This window comes from Hyperolius riggenbachi, chromosome 5, assembly GCF_040937935.1.
Source record: "Hyperolius riggenbachi isolate aHypRig1 chromosome 5, aHypRig1.pri, whole genome shotgun sequence".
Taxonomy (NCBI): Eukaryota; Metazoa; Chordata; class Amphibia; order Anura; family Hyperoliidae; genus Hyperolius; species Hyperolius riggenbachi.
Window position 1 is genome coordinate 111833167 of NC_090650.1, and position 20016 is coordinate 111853182.

A 20016-nucleotide genomic window follows, 5' to 3' on the forward strand; every position below is an offset into this window, starting at 1 on the left:
AGGTTATAGCAAACCTTGCAGATTTGCTTTACCATATACTACAGAGTGATTTTCTAAGCATGGTTATGGCCAGTGCTGAGGGTGATGCCCAAGAAGTCAATTAGAATCATACTAACACAACACAAATGGAGGAAACCTCAGCAACACCCTAGTGTAACTGCAAGAATTCCCAACTCCAAACAAGAAAATAAAAAAAAATGCTGTCACCCATCTATATAGTGAAGCACATGTCATCCTTAAATATGTCACAGTGCAATTCACACCTGTATACTGTTTTAAGTCTCTGAAGTGAATGCCCAGTGTTTGGGCGGTTACTGAACAATTGTCAGACCATATATCTATTTTTAAAAAGGGTTTAGGTGAATATACAGTGAAGCAACCAGAGTCTCCTGGGTAAAGCAGTCAAATTAAAATGTAGATCAGTGGTATGCTTCTGATGGGGCATAACTACAGATCATGGCGCCCCCTGTGAAAACTTACATGGATACGCCCTTCCTACAGCACTGCCAAGACCCCTCCCCCCCGCAGCGATTTATTCACTAATGCCAAACAGAGTGGGATAGATAGACTTCTACCTTCCCTCCTCCCCCAGGGCCCCTGTCCCTTATTGCACTCGAAATGCATGCAGCAGTGCGTTGTCAGAATATACTTCTGTGCAGTGCATAAGTGATTGCCCACAAACAAAAAAATAAATTAAAAAAATGAAAAGCTCCTGCAGAGGTCTTTTGTTTTGCAGTGGTTTTTTTTTTTATTATGCCAAATACTGGGATTGGGATATAAAATATGTCCATATTTTATTAAAAGATGATTGGAATGAATTTCTTCTCTAGTTGCCAATTTTTATATACAGAGTAGCAACTGAAGTGCGCAGTCCAACAAGCAGTAAATCTAGGGAGCATCCCTCACTTTTATATCTGGGTTTAGAAACAAGCACTCACAAATGTTCAAATAAACTAAAACTAAAAGGGAACATAAATAAAAATGGCCAAGGCACTGCACAGCACTGGACTACAAATATCCTTTTCGAGCCAGGCATCCTGCAAACAGTCGCAGCCTTTCTGACATCATAGGGTTCACAGGAGGCCTGTAATAATGAGCAAACAGTACTCGTAACATGCAAATCTATACTGATACAGGAAGAAATTAAAGAGTACCTAAATTATAAATTACAGTTTGCCTGAAACCTAGTAAGTTGCCAAGATATATAAAATCACACATAAAAATGTGATTTTCTCAATCCCAGGGTCCGTTTTCCACATATGGGGCCTGATTCACAAAGCGGTGCAAACTGTTTAGCATGGGTGTGCTAAACAGTTAGCACGTGAAGTGCAGTTCGTGGACTTTTGCGTGCGCAAAGTGCCGCGATTCGCGCGATCGCGGACTTTTGCGTGCTCAATTTGCAGCAAATTGCGCGCGCAAAAGTCAGCGAACGGACTTCACGTGCTAACTGTTTAGCACACCCGTGCTAAACAGTTTGCACTGCTTTGTGAATAAGGCCCATGGTCTTGAAATTCCACCCCCGATGTGAAATTGGGCCAGGGTGATTTGTTTTCTTTCCAAACCATAGGTGCAAAGGATGCTGGGAGACTGATGTCATAACTCCACCCCCCATGTCCATGTGATCTAATCCAGGCAGGCAGACAGACATCTGAAATAATAATTATAGCAAACAGACATGATAAGATAGGCTGCAGCAGTTCTCCTCTGCTCTCCTTGCACCCTGTGAAGACAGATGTAATTTGATCCAGGCAGGCAGAGAGCACTGGAGGGAGGGGCAGGGGAGGGAACCAGGCTGGAGGAGTGGACACATGCTGAGGGTGTACTTTAGCAAGGCTTCAGCATGAGGAGAAATAAGGAAGTGCTACTTACAGATATAAATGTGAGTCTGTTCTATTAACTGCGATGTACCAGATGTAAACTTTATATCTTCATCTAACTGTACACAGTGCATAGACTACATATATGTATTGCCATTCAAATCTTTTTTTGGCCGGAGGTGCTCTTTAAAGGGGAACTGAAGAGAGAGGTATATGGAGGCTGTCATGTTTATTTCCTTTTAATCAATACCAGTTGCCTGGCAGCCCTGCTGGTCTATTTCTCTTCAGTAGTATCTGATTAAAACCAGAAACAAGCATGCAGCTAGTCTTGTCAGATTAGACTTATAAGTCTGAACCACTGAAACACCTGATTTGCTGCATGCTTGTTTAGGGGCTATGGCTAATAGTATTAGAGGCAGAGGATCAGCAGTGCTGCCAGGCAACTGGTATTGTCTAAAAGAAAATAAACATGACAGCCTCCATATACCTCTCTCTTCAGTTCCCCTTTAAAGGGCAACTGAAGTGGAGAAGACTATGGAGGCTGCCATGTTTATTTCCTTTTAAACAATACCAGTTGCCTGGCAGCCCTGCTGGTCTGTTTGGCTGCATAAGTGTCTGAATAACACCATAAACAAGCATGCAGCTAATCTGTCAGATCTGACAATAATGTCAGAAACACCTGATCTGTATGCTTGTTCAGGGTCTATGGCTGAAAGTATTAGAGGCAGAGGGTCTGCTGGACTGCCAGGCAACTGGTATTGCTTAAAAGGAAGTAAACATGGCAGCCTCCATATACTTCTATCTTCAGTTGTCCTTTAAAGAGGAACTGTAACCAAGGATTGAAACTCATCCCAATCAGTAGCTGATAACCCCTTTCCCATGTTAAATCTTTACCTTTCTCGAATAGATCATCAGGGACGTCTGTATGGCTGATATAGTGGTGAAATCCCTCCCACAGTGTGATGTCATGACCTATTCTTGTCTACCAGTAGTAAAGATGATGACGTGTAGGCTGATTGTGGATCAAACCACATGAACAAATTATATGGTGAATATCAATCATTTCTTGATCTCTCTTCTATTTCTTAACTTCTCACTTTGCAATGGATTGATTTACTTCTTTCCCCTTTGTGCTAAAGTTCCTCTTTAAATGGAGCCAATCAAAACCCTGCGCTGTTGGTTACCAGGTCATTTATTGGCCACATCTGACTCTATTTCTTTAGCTTCCTGGGTCAATGAAAGTTTGCATGTTGGGAGATTTTGCTCATCGCAAGAGCTCTGTTATATTGGAAAGGAAGAGACTTCATTTCATATGAGCTGTTAATCAAGGTTTTTCCTGTAAGCTCTTCCAGTCAGTCGAGAGAGAATCAAGGGGTTAAATCACTCCTGGAAATCCTTTTTGGATATAACTGGTAAGTGAGACTTGCCTCAGTACCACACTAAATCTTTATATAATAGCATTATATTGCATGATACATATGCAATGCTTCAGATTTCCGGACATTGCTGGCACATTAAAAACATTTGGATGCTTGATAATTATCCAAGTTCTAGCCATTTGGAATGGCAGCAGAGTAAAGAAATGTGAACACTCATTTATTTAACTCCTCCAGCCTGTTTATATTACAGAGTCTGTACATGAGACCGTGATAAGCTTATGAAGAGATAATATAAAAATTCCAAATACTTTAACTGCACTACAGCTGCTGCAATCCTCTGCTGCTTGCCAAGTTTCCCAAGCAGTGACAAGTCAGTTCACTTTAGCCAGAGTCAGACAAAGCAAAAAAACAATCCTTACAAACCATTATATATTATTTTAGAGCAACGCAAGAAAATAAACACATAGTATATCAAAGCACAGCGTCAGCACAGTCAGCCTCAGCACAGTCAGCCACACTTTCTGTGTGTCTCAACTGCACCCTAAACATACATCTTGCACCTTTACAGTCAGGGAAGTATAGTATTTGTAAACGCTTATTTCAAGAGAACCTAACCTTTCTTTCAATCAAACTAACTTTCTAACTCCCGCTACACTTAACTTTAACATTTCAAGTGACCTCATCCTGTTTTTCCCAAGTACTAACCTAACATTTAAAGGACAACTGAAGTGAGAGAAACCTGCAGGCTGCCATATTTATTTCCTTTTAAACAATACCAGTTGCCTGGCAGCCCTGCTGATCTATTTGGCTCCAGTAGAGTCTGAAGAACACCAGAAACAAGCATGCAGCTAATCTTGTCTGATCTGACAATAATGTCAGAAACACCTCATCTGCTGCATGCTTGTTCAGGGTCTATTGCTAAAAGTATTAGATGCAGAGGATCAGCAGCCAGGCAACTGATATTGCTTAAAAGGAAATAAATATGCCAGCCTCCATAGCCCTCTAGCTACTGTTGTCCTGTAACAGAGTCTAAGCCTCAACTTAACCATTTAAACAATCTCTATCTCTGTGTGTTCATAACAAGCATTTATGCATAACTGAACTGCAGGTGTGACCCCCTACCATATAAACTGCTGACCTTTTTCACCATTGCAGAGGTTAAAGCTCAGCCAATTCACATATGGGATTGGACTAGGACAATTTAAACCCACCAGCTCTACCTGCTAAGGTCTATCTATAGAGTTGAAAAGGAGAGTTAAAAAGGGATAAAATCAATTACAGTCTTACTGTCACCACACACTCACACCTTTCCCCCAAGACAGATTTGGTTTGAAGAAGAACCATTTTTCCACAGGTACAGTACAGTTATCAATAGGATCTTCTGGTCGGTGGTTCCATTCCTTTCATGTTAATAAATTAGTAGCACTTTACAAGGCTGGCACTGGCTTGAAATTAGACCAGATCTTTACAATATTTAACAAAAGCTTGGAGACTATGGATAAGTATAATGTGCTTTGAAGGTACAGACCTTTACTCAAAGTTATACTACACAAGATTCAGTAGTACACATTTAGGCCTTGTGCATACACTAAATCAGCTGTCCTCAAAATTTTTGACCGAAGGACTGCTTCCACATAAAGCACTTTTTCCAAGGCCGGGCATGTGTGTGTGGTTGGGGGGGAAGGGGTGGGGGCTTTTCTACTGCCAGTGTAAGTACACAGAGAAGTTCTGGTAGCACCGGCTTTACCCAACCACCATCTTCATCACCCTCGGCACATTGGAAAAGATGCGTCTGCAGCGATGCTGTGCACAGATTCAATTTTGTGGCTGACTGGAGCATCTCAGTAATCCTCACTGCTGCCACCCAGTGTCTGTAAAGACGAAAAGCATGCTGCTTTACAAATTACAGACACTAGGTTATACTACACAAGATTCAGTAGTACACATTTAGGCCTTGTGCATACACTAAATCAGCTGTCCTCACAATTTTTGACCGAAGGACTGCTTCCACATGATGCACTTTTTCCAAGGCCGGGCATGTGTGTGTGGTTGGGGGGAAGGGGTGGGGACTTTTCTACTGCCAGTGTAAGTACACAGAGAAGTTCTGGTAGCACCGGCTTTACCCAACCACCATCTTCATCACCCTCGGCACATTGGAAAAGATGCATCTGCAGCGATGCTGTGCACAGATTCAATTTTGTGGCTGACTGGAGCATCTCAGTAATCCTCACTGCTGCCACCCAGTGTCTGTAAAGACGAAAAGCATGCTGCTTTACAAATTACAGACACTAGGTGGCAGCAGTAAGAATGGCTGCCGACGGCTCTGCTTCTCTTCTGCAGCCTACTGAGTTCAGTGGCACTACTCTCAGCATTACAAACAGTGTCCAGACACAGCCTGAAGCTCAGCAGTGGACTGTGGACCAGTGGTTGGGGAACCCTGTTCGAAATGGTTCTCGGCTGAGGTGGCCTGACTCTGTCTACAATCTATCTTATGTATGGCGGCCCCGATCCTCCCTGACATGTTGCAGAGACATGCGGAGCGTGAGAGCATCTCAGTTAAATGCAGGTCAAGCCATTGTTCTCCTGTCCCACTCCATCATGCCAAAGACGTTGTGTGTCCCCCGTGCTCCATAGTAAAGGTAGGCTAGTGATAAGTTTGTACAGAACTTGGCCCTAAATTGTCACTGGAGGGATTGTGCCCTAATCCCCGTGGGCAGTAGTACTTGTGCATATATTTGTAGAGCCAAGCAGTGAGTCCCTTTACAGTGGACTCAGCCACTCTCAACCACAAATTTACCAGCCTGTCTGATCTAAAATGTCAATTGATTAAGCCAGAAATTAAGCAGTATTGTGGCCATGTTGGGACATCGATCTTTGGCATATTCCATCACAGTGATCAAATCTGCCATGGAATTGTATGGATGTCTTTAGAATTTTTACAGAACTTCAGATTCTCCATCATTTTGCTCTTGCTAGAGTTACCAGCAAACACCCAAGACTTCACAAAATGTGAGCTGCGCTCCATCATCCAAACCATCTGTTCAGTAAAGATGCCACAAATGGAGTGGAATTTATTTCCAAACGGGTAAATGGAAAGAACACCGCAGAGAGACAAGATAGCACTGAGGTTGTTCATGAAAACACATTCCCTTTAAATGCAGATAATGCCCTATAAACAAAAGATCTCATCCTTTTCCTAGGTAGCTTTGTAACTAGAAACTCCCAGATTCAGCACAGAAATTCTTCTTGTATTTGGATACTAATGCTTCCAGCTTCAACTCAATGCCATTGATAATGAGTTCCTAAAAAGGAGGTGCCCCTTCCCCCTGGACACCCATATGAATACAAATACTGTCTAGGACAGACATCCATAAAGATTTTAGAGGATCATTGTAATTACATCCTTAACATTATGAGCTTCTCTTTGATCATAAACATTCATAGCATTAGTAGCGTTTCTATGATCAAAGAGAATCATGTAGTCCTGACTAAGCTTGGAGCTCCTAGCTGTCTCCAGGAGATTAAATGACTCAGATAAGGCACTGAATTTAAACTAGCCATACAAGGGGAACCTAACTGATAAGCTAAGTTTTTCATCAACATTATGAATAGGAAGTGTTCATTGTAGGCAGAGAGAGCTCCCCATAGGAAATGACAAGTGGCTAAAGTAAACTGTATATGCTGAGCTGCTGAACTGCCAGGTAACAATTGGTCCTCATTGATATTTTCCAACCCACATCTCTTGATCTCCTTGCCTGTTATCCCTTCCTCTCCATCCAAAGGCCATGAACATTGTGCAGCCCAATACAAGGGATTAATTGCAAGCTTCCATTCATAGACATGCAATTTTTTTATCCAACTCTAAAAAAGTTGGCATACTGTGCAGAATACAAATACAAAGAATTATATGATTTATAAAGCACGTCATTCCTATATTTGAAATGGAATAAACACAAAGCAAATATTAAAACTGTTGTATACACTGGACAGCACAGTGGTGCAGTGGTTAGAGCTCTTGCATTGCAGTGCTGCATCTCTAGTTCATATCCCAGCCAGGGCGCTACCTACACAGAGTTTGTATTTTCTCCCTGAGTCTGCAAGGGTTTTCTCTAGGCACTATGGTCCCCGCCATCCAAAAAACATACACATGAGTTAATTAGCTTCCCCCTAAATTGGCCCTAGACTACGATACCTACTCTACATACATAGACATATGACATTGGTAGGGATTAGATTCTGATCCCATCTGAGGGTCAGTTAAGTGACTAGAAAATGTCTGTACAGCGCTGCAAAAGAGGTTGGTGCTATAATAATAATAATAATATATGTTTACCAATTTGTTGCATAATTATTTATTTTAACAAATCTCTGTAAATGTCTAGGGGCAAGTATCAAATGGCTTAGAGTGCCTGGATGACCTATTGCCAATCAACCTAATTACTTATGAATACAGCACAAAAGCCTGCAGTGTGTCATGATGAGATAAAATCTAGGAACTTTATTTAGCAAATACAAAAAGACAAGAAGGTATCTGATGCATTTCCGACATACAGGTCCTTGGTCATAGCTCACCAAATACAAAGAGGAAGTGACATAAATACAAAAGACTCCACCCCTAGAGGCTGGACCAAACACCAGCAAGGCAAATTTGGCCAGCACCCAAAGAAACATATAAACTGTGGACCGGAGTCATCATTAAACACTTAAAACCAGTGTAATATAATTTTAATACAAAAAAAGTTAACAACTCGTCTTACATTTAAACCATTGGGAAACCTGATACCCAGATAAAAGATCCATTTACCTTTACACAATTTGAGTCTATGAACATTTTCACCACCTCTTTTTCTAAATACTTGTGTGATGTTCAGCTTTTTAGAATTTAAAAAAATGTTTCTAGTTTTTTATTGCCTTGTTTCAACTTCTGAAATGTGTTGGCATCAGATTTAAAAAGAGCATACATTTTTCATAAAACAATACAATCTCTTAGTATCAACATTTGATATGTTCTCTGTATAATGTTTTCAAATACGCATAGACTTTAAAGGATTTTAAAGTCATAGCATTCTGTTTTTATTTATATTTTACACAGCGTCCCATCTTGTTTGGTAATTGGGTCGTAAACGTTAATTTAAATTTATACCACAACAAATATTCATTTCAGAAAAGAATCATTGTTTTTGTGATATTTCAAAGTGAGAATGAGAAAAAAATGTTTGGAATAAATTGCAATAACTTATATAACTTTTGGGATACTTTTTTTGTAATTTGACGCATTATGGAATTCTTGGTTGAGTCTTAAGTAATACTATGCATTTGAATAGCGCCAACACATTCTCAGAAATACTTTATAAAGTATACTGAACAATTGCTATAATTAAGAGGGGCATCATCTTTTAGTGCACTACCCTTTTCTAATGATAAATCTGGGAGAAGCCAAACCGTTCTATGGGGCCCTGGAGCAGACGGGGCCCAGGTGGTACTTGATGTATTCACTATTAACTTTCTTGTGTTCCTCCACCCTCTGACCTTGTCTTATGCCTAGTACATACCATACAAATTTCTGTTACATTTTTTTGTTAGTTCTTCTGTTATGCTGGGCATACACGGCGGTGTATTTTCTTGTCAATTGAGCCGCTGATGGCTCGATTGATAATTTCCGAAGTGTCCGACCACCGCGTGGATCGATTCCCGGCTCGAGCGGGAATCGATCCGCGCGCACGAGCGGACGAGCGGTGACGCGACGGCATCGAGCCGCTGGCTCGATGCCAGCGCATTATCTTACCGTGTATGCCCAGCATTAGATTATTTTCTGTAGAGACTGGTCATTATCTCTGGTGCATTGTCTTCTGTTTATCTCCTGCTGAGTAGAACAATGGCTGTAATCTTTTCTTATCTATTTCCATTCACTTCTATGAGAAATCGATCAGAAAAACGATTAAAAATAAGATTGGACATGTTGGAAATTATCTATGGAACCATCTATCTAACACAAAATTGTATGGTGTTTACCTAGCAAAACAGAAAATATAACACAAAATTGTATGGTGTACCATTTCATTTCAAAGACTGGAGTATCTTTCACAAACTAGTGATTAGCATGGTGATTATTATTTTATATAGATAATAGTGCACACATATGGTTCAATGAAGTACAATTTATTCGGGACCGCGTTGTTAGTTTGAGACAATTATTCATGAAACAGCGAGGGACTATGATCAAAAGAGCTTACAATCTACTGTGTTAAAGCAGAGCAGAACTCAGAACTTCATCTCAGCTCTAAAAGATAAGCAACAACATAATAACTTTAGAGAAAAACATTTTTGTTACAGCTGATGCAAATCCTGCAACAAATCTGCAGTTTGTCTACTTCCTGTTTTCATGGAAGCAGACATATTGTTAACATCCTGTGTTTACAAATGAGATCTCTGCCATCGCAGTCAGCTAACACAGCTAGGGGATTAAATTACAACTTGTGCTTAGTCCCAGATAAGGGGGAGTTAGACAGGCTAAACTCTCTAAGTACATACAGGGTACTTTTATATATGTTTTCTTTCGCTCCAGTGCAAGAGTTCATGTCCACTTTAAGGCTGTTGTACTGGCACCAAACTGTAAAGTTAGAATTACAAATGGATCATTGAACTGAATCATGTAATGTGCGCAAAAGAGACCAATAACATAACTAAAATAAAACCAACGTTCCTACATTTTACATCACCAATGCTCAGCTAAACAGAAGAGACTTGGGACATGACCACAGACCATAAAAATCCAATACTTTCGCTTACACCACACAGATATCAGGTTGCAAGGCTTGTATAGTACATCCACCATCGCAACCATATCCAGCAACATCAGTATCATTTCTAACCTCAAACCCTCAGAGATTAAATACTTCTAATCCATAAATCAGCATAGTGTCAAGGTTTAGATGGTTCAGTGAAAGTAAAGGGAGTTCACACAATACAGAGATACGATATTCCAATCCAAGTGGGTTTACACTGTGACCACATTTACTCTGTTACCACTAGAGAAATATCATCTAAGCTGAAAAAAGTTGTAGCACATTTTACGTCTGCTATAACACCTGTGACAGGTCAACATAAGCTAACTTTACTGTTCTATTAAGGATGTTTACACCGCTCCTGGTTTTTCTTTTCTTTTAAATAGACAGTGATTCAGTGTCCTTCATAAAATGTTATCCTGTGTACAATTACAGTGTGAAAAAATGATGTATCCTTGTGCCCTGTCCTCTTTTTACTCTGCACAGTTCATCCTGTGGGTACCAGATCTAGCAGCAACAATGATGGTACAAAAGCACCGACCTCTGTGCAATATCATTATGTGGATATTCTGCACGCGAATTCATTGTAGCTATATGCAAACCCTTTGACTCTAAGCAGTACAAAGACAGAAGTGAAAGACTTTTATTTATTTGAGTATTTATATAATGCCAACATATTGCGCAGCGCTGTGCAGAGTGTAGTCTTGTCACTAACTGTCCCTCAGAGGGGCTCACAGTCTAGTCCCTACCATAGTTATATGTCTATGTATGTATTGTGTAGTGCATCCATAATAGTCTAGGGCCAATTTAGGAGGAAGCCAACTAACTTATCTGTATGTTTTTTGGCATGTGGCAGGAAACCAGAGTACCCGGTGGAACCCCACACAGACACAGGGATAGCACACAAACTCCTTGCAAATGTTGACCTGGCTGGGATTGGAAAAAAGGAACCATCACTGGACCCAAGGCGAGAGCACTAACCACTACACCACCATGCTGCCCAGCTTTAGAGTTCAATGAGTCTAAATTAAACATTAAAAAGTAAACAGACTTTTGCTGAATAATAATGAGCCAAAAAGCTTGAGGCCTCTTTCACGCTGGGACATTTTCATTGCGTTGCATTACCCTTTTTTACTGTAGGGTAACGCTAAAGCAATGTAAACCTATGGGACATTTAAAATTGGATGCAGTGTGATGCGCTTCACAGAAAGCATCTGATCTGACACGACGGCAACATTGCGTTATCGGTGAGCATCCGCTGCAACGTGCAGCGGCCGAAAGTCATGTAAGTCATTGGTGCCGCAGATATTATAAACTGTTTTGCATTCATGGTATGGATACGCATGTACAGAAGCATATTTTGTCAGTACACTTCCGTGCAATTCGTATTTTAGTCATAGAAAATGAGCTCTAGAGAGCCTCACCTATAGCTTAGCTTGCAGCCAGAAGTGAGATTACCACGCATTGCCGTGGTTATCTCCAAATGCTTATTTTTAAGGTTGCTGCCAATCGCACTACACCTATAATGCTAGTTGCTGGTGTGAAACTGGCCTTACTGATTTTGCTCTTCCACAGAGATCTGCGAACACCCATGGGGCACCTATTGTTCACATTATTGCTGGTATTTGCCTGTAATGCTTTTTCACTTAACCCTTTGCACACTACAATAAATACGCACAATGAATATTTTCATAGACAAAAATAAATGTGCAACTGGTGTATTGGTTAAGGGCTCTGTCTCTGACACAGGGGAGCCTATTCAGTAAGGAGTAAGCCAGCACCTATTCAGTAAGGAGTTCTTTTGAGCGACACTCCCTAACACTGCTACTGCCTACTGAGCGCAGCCTAGTGGCTGCAGCTCAAACGCTTTGATTCACCAGGAGAAAAGCGCAATATAAATGTTATTTGCCTTGATCAGCTTTCAATGAGGAGTTTCCGCTTATTGGTCTCTACACTAACCCTGAACTTTATATAATGCTTCCAGCCATCATATTATGTATCAGACATGCATGCATTTAAGAGCCTAAGGGCATAGAGCGGTGTTCAGGGTTAGTGTAGGGGGGAAAATGTATTGTTCAGTTGGAGCACACACCTTCCTTAATTGCTTCCAGACTGGAATTCAAATCTATGCCCTGTTTGTGGCTGCTTATTCCTGCTAGGGCGTAGATTTCAATTACCGTGCTGCACGTTCCTGCTGATCTCTTCCTTGCCACTCGCTCTGCCGTCACTATGACAGCAGAGCTCTGTGAGCCAGACCCCATGATCACTGTGAGCCAATTACAGAACTCCACTGGAGGCACCACTTAAACATTACATTTCTTGGCGATGGAAGGTGGCGCAGATATCAGTGGAGAGACTCTTTAGCGGCAAAGATTGTAGCTTAGATATCGGCGGGAGGGTAGGTTAGTGTTAGGTGTAGGTAGAGGGTGGATTAGTCTGAGAAGAGGGTTAGGTAAAGTGATAGTAGAAAATTGGTAAAATTACCGATATTCTACTATTGGTATCAGACAGTGCGCAATATAAGAATAAGCCTAATTCTCCGATATTCTACTAGGCGCTTAAATTATCACTGTGCTCTGTTTCAGCATATGCCTGCTTTGATGCTGCATGCTTGTTTCTCACTTTCTCCTCGAACCATTCAAAACTCTTAATGATGTTTCGTATTGTGACTTACTGTACATATCTGCAATCTGTTGTAGCCTTGTGGGGTCTGGTGACTGATCTCTGCAATCCATTCCCTTTCTTGTTCTGTTCCATCAGACCTGATGTGCAGATGGCAGACCGCAGATCTGTAAGTAATGTTATCACATGCAGCACCTGGTAGCTGCTTAGGGTTTGCAGGAAGCACAGAGAGGTTCAAAGAAGCTGCCAGACCACCAAAGAGCTCCACAGCAGCGTTTATAGAACATGTACAGACCACTTGTAATAGGCATCACCTGTAAGCAATAGACAGTTTGGGGGTTCTTTGATCCCTTCAGGGGGAGATTGGTAACATACTACAAATGCATTACTGATCACAGGCAGCATGGGGTTGATTTGACATACGTCTTGTGTCATGAGTGCATTGATCCTTTAATGTCTATAGTATTACTAATGGAAATTGGAAAAAAAAACTGTGCTGAACTGCAATTCAGCATTTTTACATCATATTACCTTGGCACAGTTCTTAATCCATTAGTTAATTACAAAATGTCCCATCCAGCCCGCTCTAAACATCTATTACAGCACCTGTACTCTAATTCCTGACAGCATTCAGAAATAATTGCTGCAGGATGCTAGTGAGAAGTGTGAAATGTCACAATTATAAGAAGATATATAGTTCATGACATATCCCCATGCAGTGTACTCAAACCGCAGGGTGTGAATGCTTCAATCCATCCTTCATTTGCCCTTCAGTGACTCACATTCTACAAGGCTATTAACGAATTTCACCACTAACATAATTCCGAGATCTTCAGCGCTTCTGTCCTCGCTATTGTTTTGCGGAGAAAAATGTCACTTGTTTGAGCCGCCGCTTACCATTGTTTTCCATGAAGCTAAGTACATTCCTAGGTCTGTTAATCTTAAAGAGGGACTGTAACCAAGGATTGCACTTTATTCCTATCAGTAGCTGATACCCCCTTCCCCATGAGAAATCTTTACCTTCTCTTGAATAGATCATTAGCAGGGTCTGTATGGCTATTGTGGTTAAACCCCTCCCACAGTGTGATGTCAGCACCTAGGTCCTGACAGTTTCCTGTCTGTAAACCTTGTTGCATTGTGAAAAATAACAGCTGTTTCCAGCTGCCAAGCAACTACAGTAGTATCTTCCACTGTGCATATGTATATCTATTTAAAAAAAAAAAAGTTTACCCTATTGTAATGCTGGGGGGGGGGGGGGGGGTGTTTGGTGCTGTTTATTTCATATCTGCCAGTAGTAAAGATGATTATATACAGGCTGATTGTGAATCAAACAATATGAACAAATTATATGGTGGATATCAATCATTTCTTGATCTATATTTTTTTTAACTTCTCTCTTTGCAATGTATTGATTTATTTTCCCCCCTTTTCACTACAATTCCTCTTAAAATTGAATATTCACCATCAGTTGTATGTGCTCAAGCCACCTCAGAAACGAACGACGAGGACTTTCTGCACGGCGCACATTTTCTGATCATCATTTTCTGCTGCTCTACCTGCTGTCGTATGCATCAGCATGCTTTTCCCCTAACACATGACTCGCCAATTTCAAAAAGCCTGACCTGCAGCATAATACATAGAAATCAAACGACACAACCCACTATAATGATCTTATGATAATTCTTTATAGGTGAAGAACTCAGACTCCATCTCAGCTGTGCCCTTAATCATTGCTATTCAGTTAGTAATAATGGTGTGCAAAGCAGGATCCCATTACAACCAATCAAAAGTGACCTTCTGATACAGCAGTGGTAAACGGGACTGTAACAGATAGCTGATTGGCTAGCCAGGGAAGATGTCCACCTTTAAAGAGCTATCACCTTTTTCAGTCTAATCAATATATAATTCGGCAATTCAATGATGGTATAGAACTGCAATCACTCTGAACAGCAAAATGAAACAGCTGAGAAGTTTAACAGTCTAAATAATAAAAAGGTGAATTATAACTGAGTGCTATGGGTTTATGCATGTCCACAAATCACCCTTCCTAACAACACGGTTCAGCCTTATTTAGTATAGAAAGTGATCTTTTGAGCTGATATATTTGATATTGGCACCAACTATCAAGCACATGTTGTCACATGCTTACGCCACCAAAAAACAGTAAATATTCCAGTGTGCTTGAGTGCTGATAGATGAACCCCCGCCAGCATTTTAGAACTGCCAAAAACTCCAGTGATGACAACCCCCCAAAGCATGTTGACCCTCCCTCCCCCACACAACCCCACTAAGCTAAAACAGTGGTGTCACTACGCTGCATCTGAACTCTCCCCAATATTTGTTAACATCCCATTACAGGAGATTCATTGGTGAAATGTAACACCAACATTCAGTCCTCTAACAGCCAAGACATTTGAAAGCTAGAAGGTTTTCATCCATCCAATAGGAGAAGCCACCATGCTTATGCTCTTTGCAGCATCCACCCATATCTGTCAAAAATCAGTGGTGGGTGGAGTGTATTTCAACAGTCTACTGCAATATTATAATAGAGACATAGTTTCATAAAAATAAATCTGGATTGAACAGCAGCACTGGAGAGTGTGTGTATATATAGATAGACAGACAGACAGACAAACAGATAGATAGATAGATAGATAGATAGATAGATAGATAGATAGATAGATAGATAGATAGATAGATAATGGATAGACAGACAAATAGATAGATAGATAGATAGATAGATAGATAGATAGATAAAAAATCAATGTTCACCATATGTTCTTAGACATGTAATCTGAATGCTTGGCAACACAACTCTGCTCTGAAGGAATACTATAATATTTTTAGTTTTTTCACTGTCTATAGCATGGTCTAATTACTCCAATTAACAATTTAAAGACATCTGTGGCAATTAAAGTTCCTGGTAGAGGTCCAGCTGTACTCGGAACAAGTAGGGCGCCTGTATAGCTGCACTACATTATACAGTGCAATTCCCTGGGAAATAGGGCTGGAGCTTGTGAGAGGTAACAGCAAAGTACATGGGATTAGGACATGTGTGCAGGCAGGTACAGGGGCTGTACAGATCAGAGGCTTCTCTCAGAGCTAAACTAAAATGACTCCACACTGACACACTATTAAAGGACATCTGAAGTGAGAGGGCTATAGAGGCTGGCATATTTACTGCCTTTTAAACAATACCAGTTGCCTGGCTGTCCTGCTGATGCTCTGCCAGTCACACCATCAGCCATAGACCCTGAACAAGCATGCAGATCAGAAGTTTGCCTGGATGTGCTGCATGCTTGTTTCAGGTGTGTGATTCAGACACTACTGATGCATGAAAGATCAGCAGGACACCAGGCAACTGGTATTGTTTAAAAGGTAATAAATATGGCAGCCTCCATATCCCTCTCACTTCAAGGTCCTTTAAATCATCAGAGATCTCTCAATAGACTCATTAATACGACTGATGAATTTTATGACTGCACTGGCAGTAAAAGTAATAAACACCATTCAATAAGGGGCTGAATGCCTCTGCTGCAAATCACTGCACATCAATATAAAAATAAAACAAACTGCAAAACAAAGAAATGACAAACACAACAGCACTTAATATCAATTTCTTGGCTACTTTTTTTGTAAGCTAAACAATAGCTAAGTTCATTCAGACGGCCACCCTGCTCACAGTGGAAATTGTCCAATCTCGGCGCTGCAGATCGATGCACACATGCGAACATGAATCCAGGCAAAAGTCTGTGCAAGCTGCGTGCACAGAACGATTCTGAACACGTCAAACAAGCTGCATTTCAATGGACAAGTCGAAGCCTAATAGCAGAGAAAAAGACAGCACTTACCAAAATACATTATGTTTCTCATTCCAATCACAAGGCTGCCGCTGTGTGTTGTGCATTAACTCCAGCACAAGCTTGTCATGTGCAGAAGGTATCTGTCATTCTTCAGTAAAGCTGCAAATGTCCCCAGCACTGCTACAGTGATGATCAGTGGGTTTCTTGTGTTTAGGATGAGTGTTGTGTGTGTGTGCAGCACAGTCTTATCCCTGTTCCAATCCCCTGTCTGATCTAGCATTGCCTGCACGCTGCACTGCCCATTCTTACTGTAATCTGACTCCTCCTTGTGATGTCCTTGCCTCGCATGTGACATCAGTTCTAAAGAGTACTACAAACGGATTTTCCCCACTTACTTTCCCTTCACATGGTGCGGAAATATCCTGTTTAGATAAAGGTGTTTCTTTTGGGAGGGAAAGTATATCTTATCAGCTTGCTTCTCATTTGCCAGACTTCTTATTTTTTTTTTCTTTCCCTGTCTCTCCCTCTCTCTGCTTTTCCAGACAAGCAAGCTAGTTGTAATTGTGGCTGCTCAACTGGGAAAATGCATTCAGGAAAGTTGATAAGATAAATAATGCAATTAGCTGATAGCACTACCCACAACAGAAGCAATTGAAAGGACAGTTGGTTTAATGTAGAATGATGCATGGGTTACTGATTTATTGATTAGTTCTCTTTTATAATTGTGATTGCGTCCCCCCACCCCCAAGGCTCGTACATATACAGACTTATTTTCTTTTTTTTCTTGTACATGTTCCTATTATTTATTCATATGCAAGTAGAAGATTGCCTGGAGTTTAGAGAAGTATTGTGGTGGTGATGGAAAAGCACAATCTAAAAATAAAAGACCACATGCTTGTTTATTAGTTGGTGCGGTAAAGCTGGCCATACATGCATCGCTTTTACTGGCAGGTTCAATTGCACTGATCGAATCTGCCAGTTATCTGTGACGCAATGAGCCGTACCGATCTAAATATGTATAGCCACCTTTAGGTGCTCATACATTATTTGATTTGAAGCATTAATATCAGGTTGATTTGATCATAATGATCGAATTTGGCAGAGATTGATGCCAAAACAAAACCGCCCAACTTTCATTTAGATTGATTTCCAACTGTAATTGATCAAAACAGTTGATCTGGCATGTTTGACAGACCTTGCTCAAAAGGGCTTGGTTGGGTACACGGTGCTAGCGCGTGCAATTTCCCCCAGGCCCCCGACCACTGCTGGGGCCCCGCGTTGCCGTACCTCACCAAGTTCTCTCCCACACTTCACTGCTGACCAGGCACTGCACATGATGTAACTGTAGATGAATAACTCACCCGTCCTGGCACTGATGTGTCAGTGCCTTCTCCAGCTATGCTGCCTGCCTCTTCTCTATGACCCATCCAGGTTACACACAACACGTACCTGATGGAGAAGAGGCAGGCAGTGTGGCTGTAGAAGGCACAGACAGATCAGTGCCGGAACAGGTAAGTTATTCATCTACAGCTACATCATTTGCAGTGGCCCGGGGGGCAGTGTGGGAGACAACTTGGCAGGGTCCGGCGGAGCGGGGCTCCTGCAGCAGTCAGGGAGGGGAGACCATGTTGGGAGGGGGCCCCAGCTCAAGTTTGCCCTGAAGACCTTATACTGGCCCTGCCAACGACAAATGTACCCAGCAAGTCCTTGGCCAGCCTCCCCCCATGTAATATATGTACCCCCCCTGGTCCATGGTAAGTGTTGCAGGTACCCCTGGTGGCCATGGAAAAAGACACAGGACACAGGAAGAGGCACAGCCGTGAAAAGGTGAGCCTGCAACACTCACCATGGGCCTGGGGGTACACTATACGTGGGGAATACCTGGGGGGCCCAGCAGGGAATGTTGGCTGCACAGATTTCATGCTGAAGTCTTTTGGAAATATGTGTGCACTACAATGGCAGCAATAGATCCCTGTCTGAGGGAGATAAATCCCTATCTGCAGAGATCACAGAAGGGTAGCTGACAGTGGTGCTCAGGAACTTTGAATAGCAGTTCGGATATTTTTAAAATCCGAATAGACTATCCGAGCAAACTCGGATTTCCCATCTGAAATCCGAAATCCGGGCGGATAGTTACCGTAGTTCAGATATCCGAGCAGAAGCTAAAATCACCTTCAATGGCCAAAATCCCTTTCGAAGGCATCCAGGCCGAGAGAGAGAGAGAGAGAGAGAGAGAGAGACCTCCGAAAGGGGTTTTTGCCATTTAAAGAGACTTTTGGAAGCATTTTCAGGTAAATTTTAGCCCATTTTCAGGCCACTTCCGGTTTTCTATCCGGATATCCGAATCCGGCCGGATACTGAGGTCGGATATCCGATTCGGATCTGGATTGGATAATTTTAAACTCGGATATCCGACATGGATCGGATATCTGGGTATCCGGATCCGAATTAAATCCAGATAGTGAAAAGTGGTATCTGAGCAGCACTGCCTGATGTATTAATATCACTTACATCTATTACCCTCAGTCCTCTCTCCACTTCCAGACCCCTAACTGTAGAAAACACCTCAATAACCCCAACTCCTAATGCCTGCAGCTGGGAGATCTTTGAGATCTATGTGACTTTGAGATCTCATTTAAACTTCATTTGCCCCGTTAGATTGTGCATGCCCTTGTTCTTTCTGCTGGATTGGGCCCGAGGCCCATTGTTACCAGCCACTCCCCCCCTCCCCCCAGCCCCCTCGCAAGTCCTTTTGTGCCCTCTCCTGTCTTTCTATACCCCTTCTGTGCTCCCGCTGTGCCTCCTCTTCCCATGCCCCCTCTTTGCCTCCTCCTCTCCATCTGCCCACCACTGTGTCTCCACCACTCTATTCTTTGCCTCCCTACTATCCTCCTTTGTGCCTCCCTCTCTCTATCTGTCCCTCTCTCCTCATGTGCCCCCTCTTTGCCTCCTCCTTTCTATCTGTCTCCCTCTGTGCCTCTGCTCTCCCCATGCTCCCTCCTACACTCCACACACACACTTCACTTACCAGTTCTGCCTGCTCTCCTCTTCCTCCTCCTGATCTGGACTCCTACAAATGTGCTCTGTAGTCCTATAGCATATATTATAAAACTACAAAAAATAGCCGCCAGAGCATACACAATGAAAAATGTCCAAAAGTTTGGACTCCTACGGCCAGTTTCTCCTCTCCCCTCTGATCTCTCTTTAGAGATCGCTCTGCTGTTAATGCTGCATTTTCCCCGGTGTGTGCTTTGCCAAAAGGCAGAACCAGGGGGAGGTCAGCAGCCAATTGAAGAAGTGCCTGCAGGAAGGAGGCAGATGATTGCTGATCCTCCTTTGTCCCCATCTGTAGCCGCCTGCAGCACATAGATACAGGCTGCAGTGTGGTGAGCACAGCGCAGCAGATGGGGATAGTTCACTAGGGCTGTTACTGTGTGGGTGTCACCTCCCCGTGGCTGGTACAGCACGGGCCATTGCCTGCATTTGTTACTCTGGCACCCTGGGCCTTTTTGGCCTTAACCCAAATACGGCCATGATATCACTTTAAACTTGGGCGCAGGTCATCAGAGAAGATGAAACAATGCCAAGAATCATTGGGCGTCCCACCATA

At 42.1% G+C, this 20016-nt stretch overlaps 1 protein-coding gene across 2 annotated transcripts in view; it reads right to left on the reverse strand.

Annotated features, from left to right (window-relative positions):
* ZNF385D (zinc finger protein 385D) overlaps nucleotides 1-16829 on the reverse strand; it is a 496219-nt gene extending 479390 nt beyond the window's left edge. Inside the window, exon 1 of one of the 2 annotated variants that reach the window (XM_068236132.1) lies at nucleotides 16455-16829. In XM_068236132.1, coding sequence (XP_068092233.1) covers nucleotides 16455-16476 — 22 coding nt within the window. In that variant the 5' untranslated portion in view covers nucleotides 16477-16829. The remainder of the gene's footprint in view (nucleotides 1-16454) is intronic. The other variant, XM_068236133.1, reaches the window with a different exon arrangement.
* Between the last annotated feature and the right edge of the window lie 3187 nt (nucleotides 16830-20016).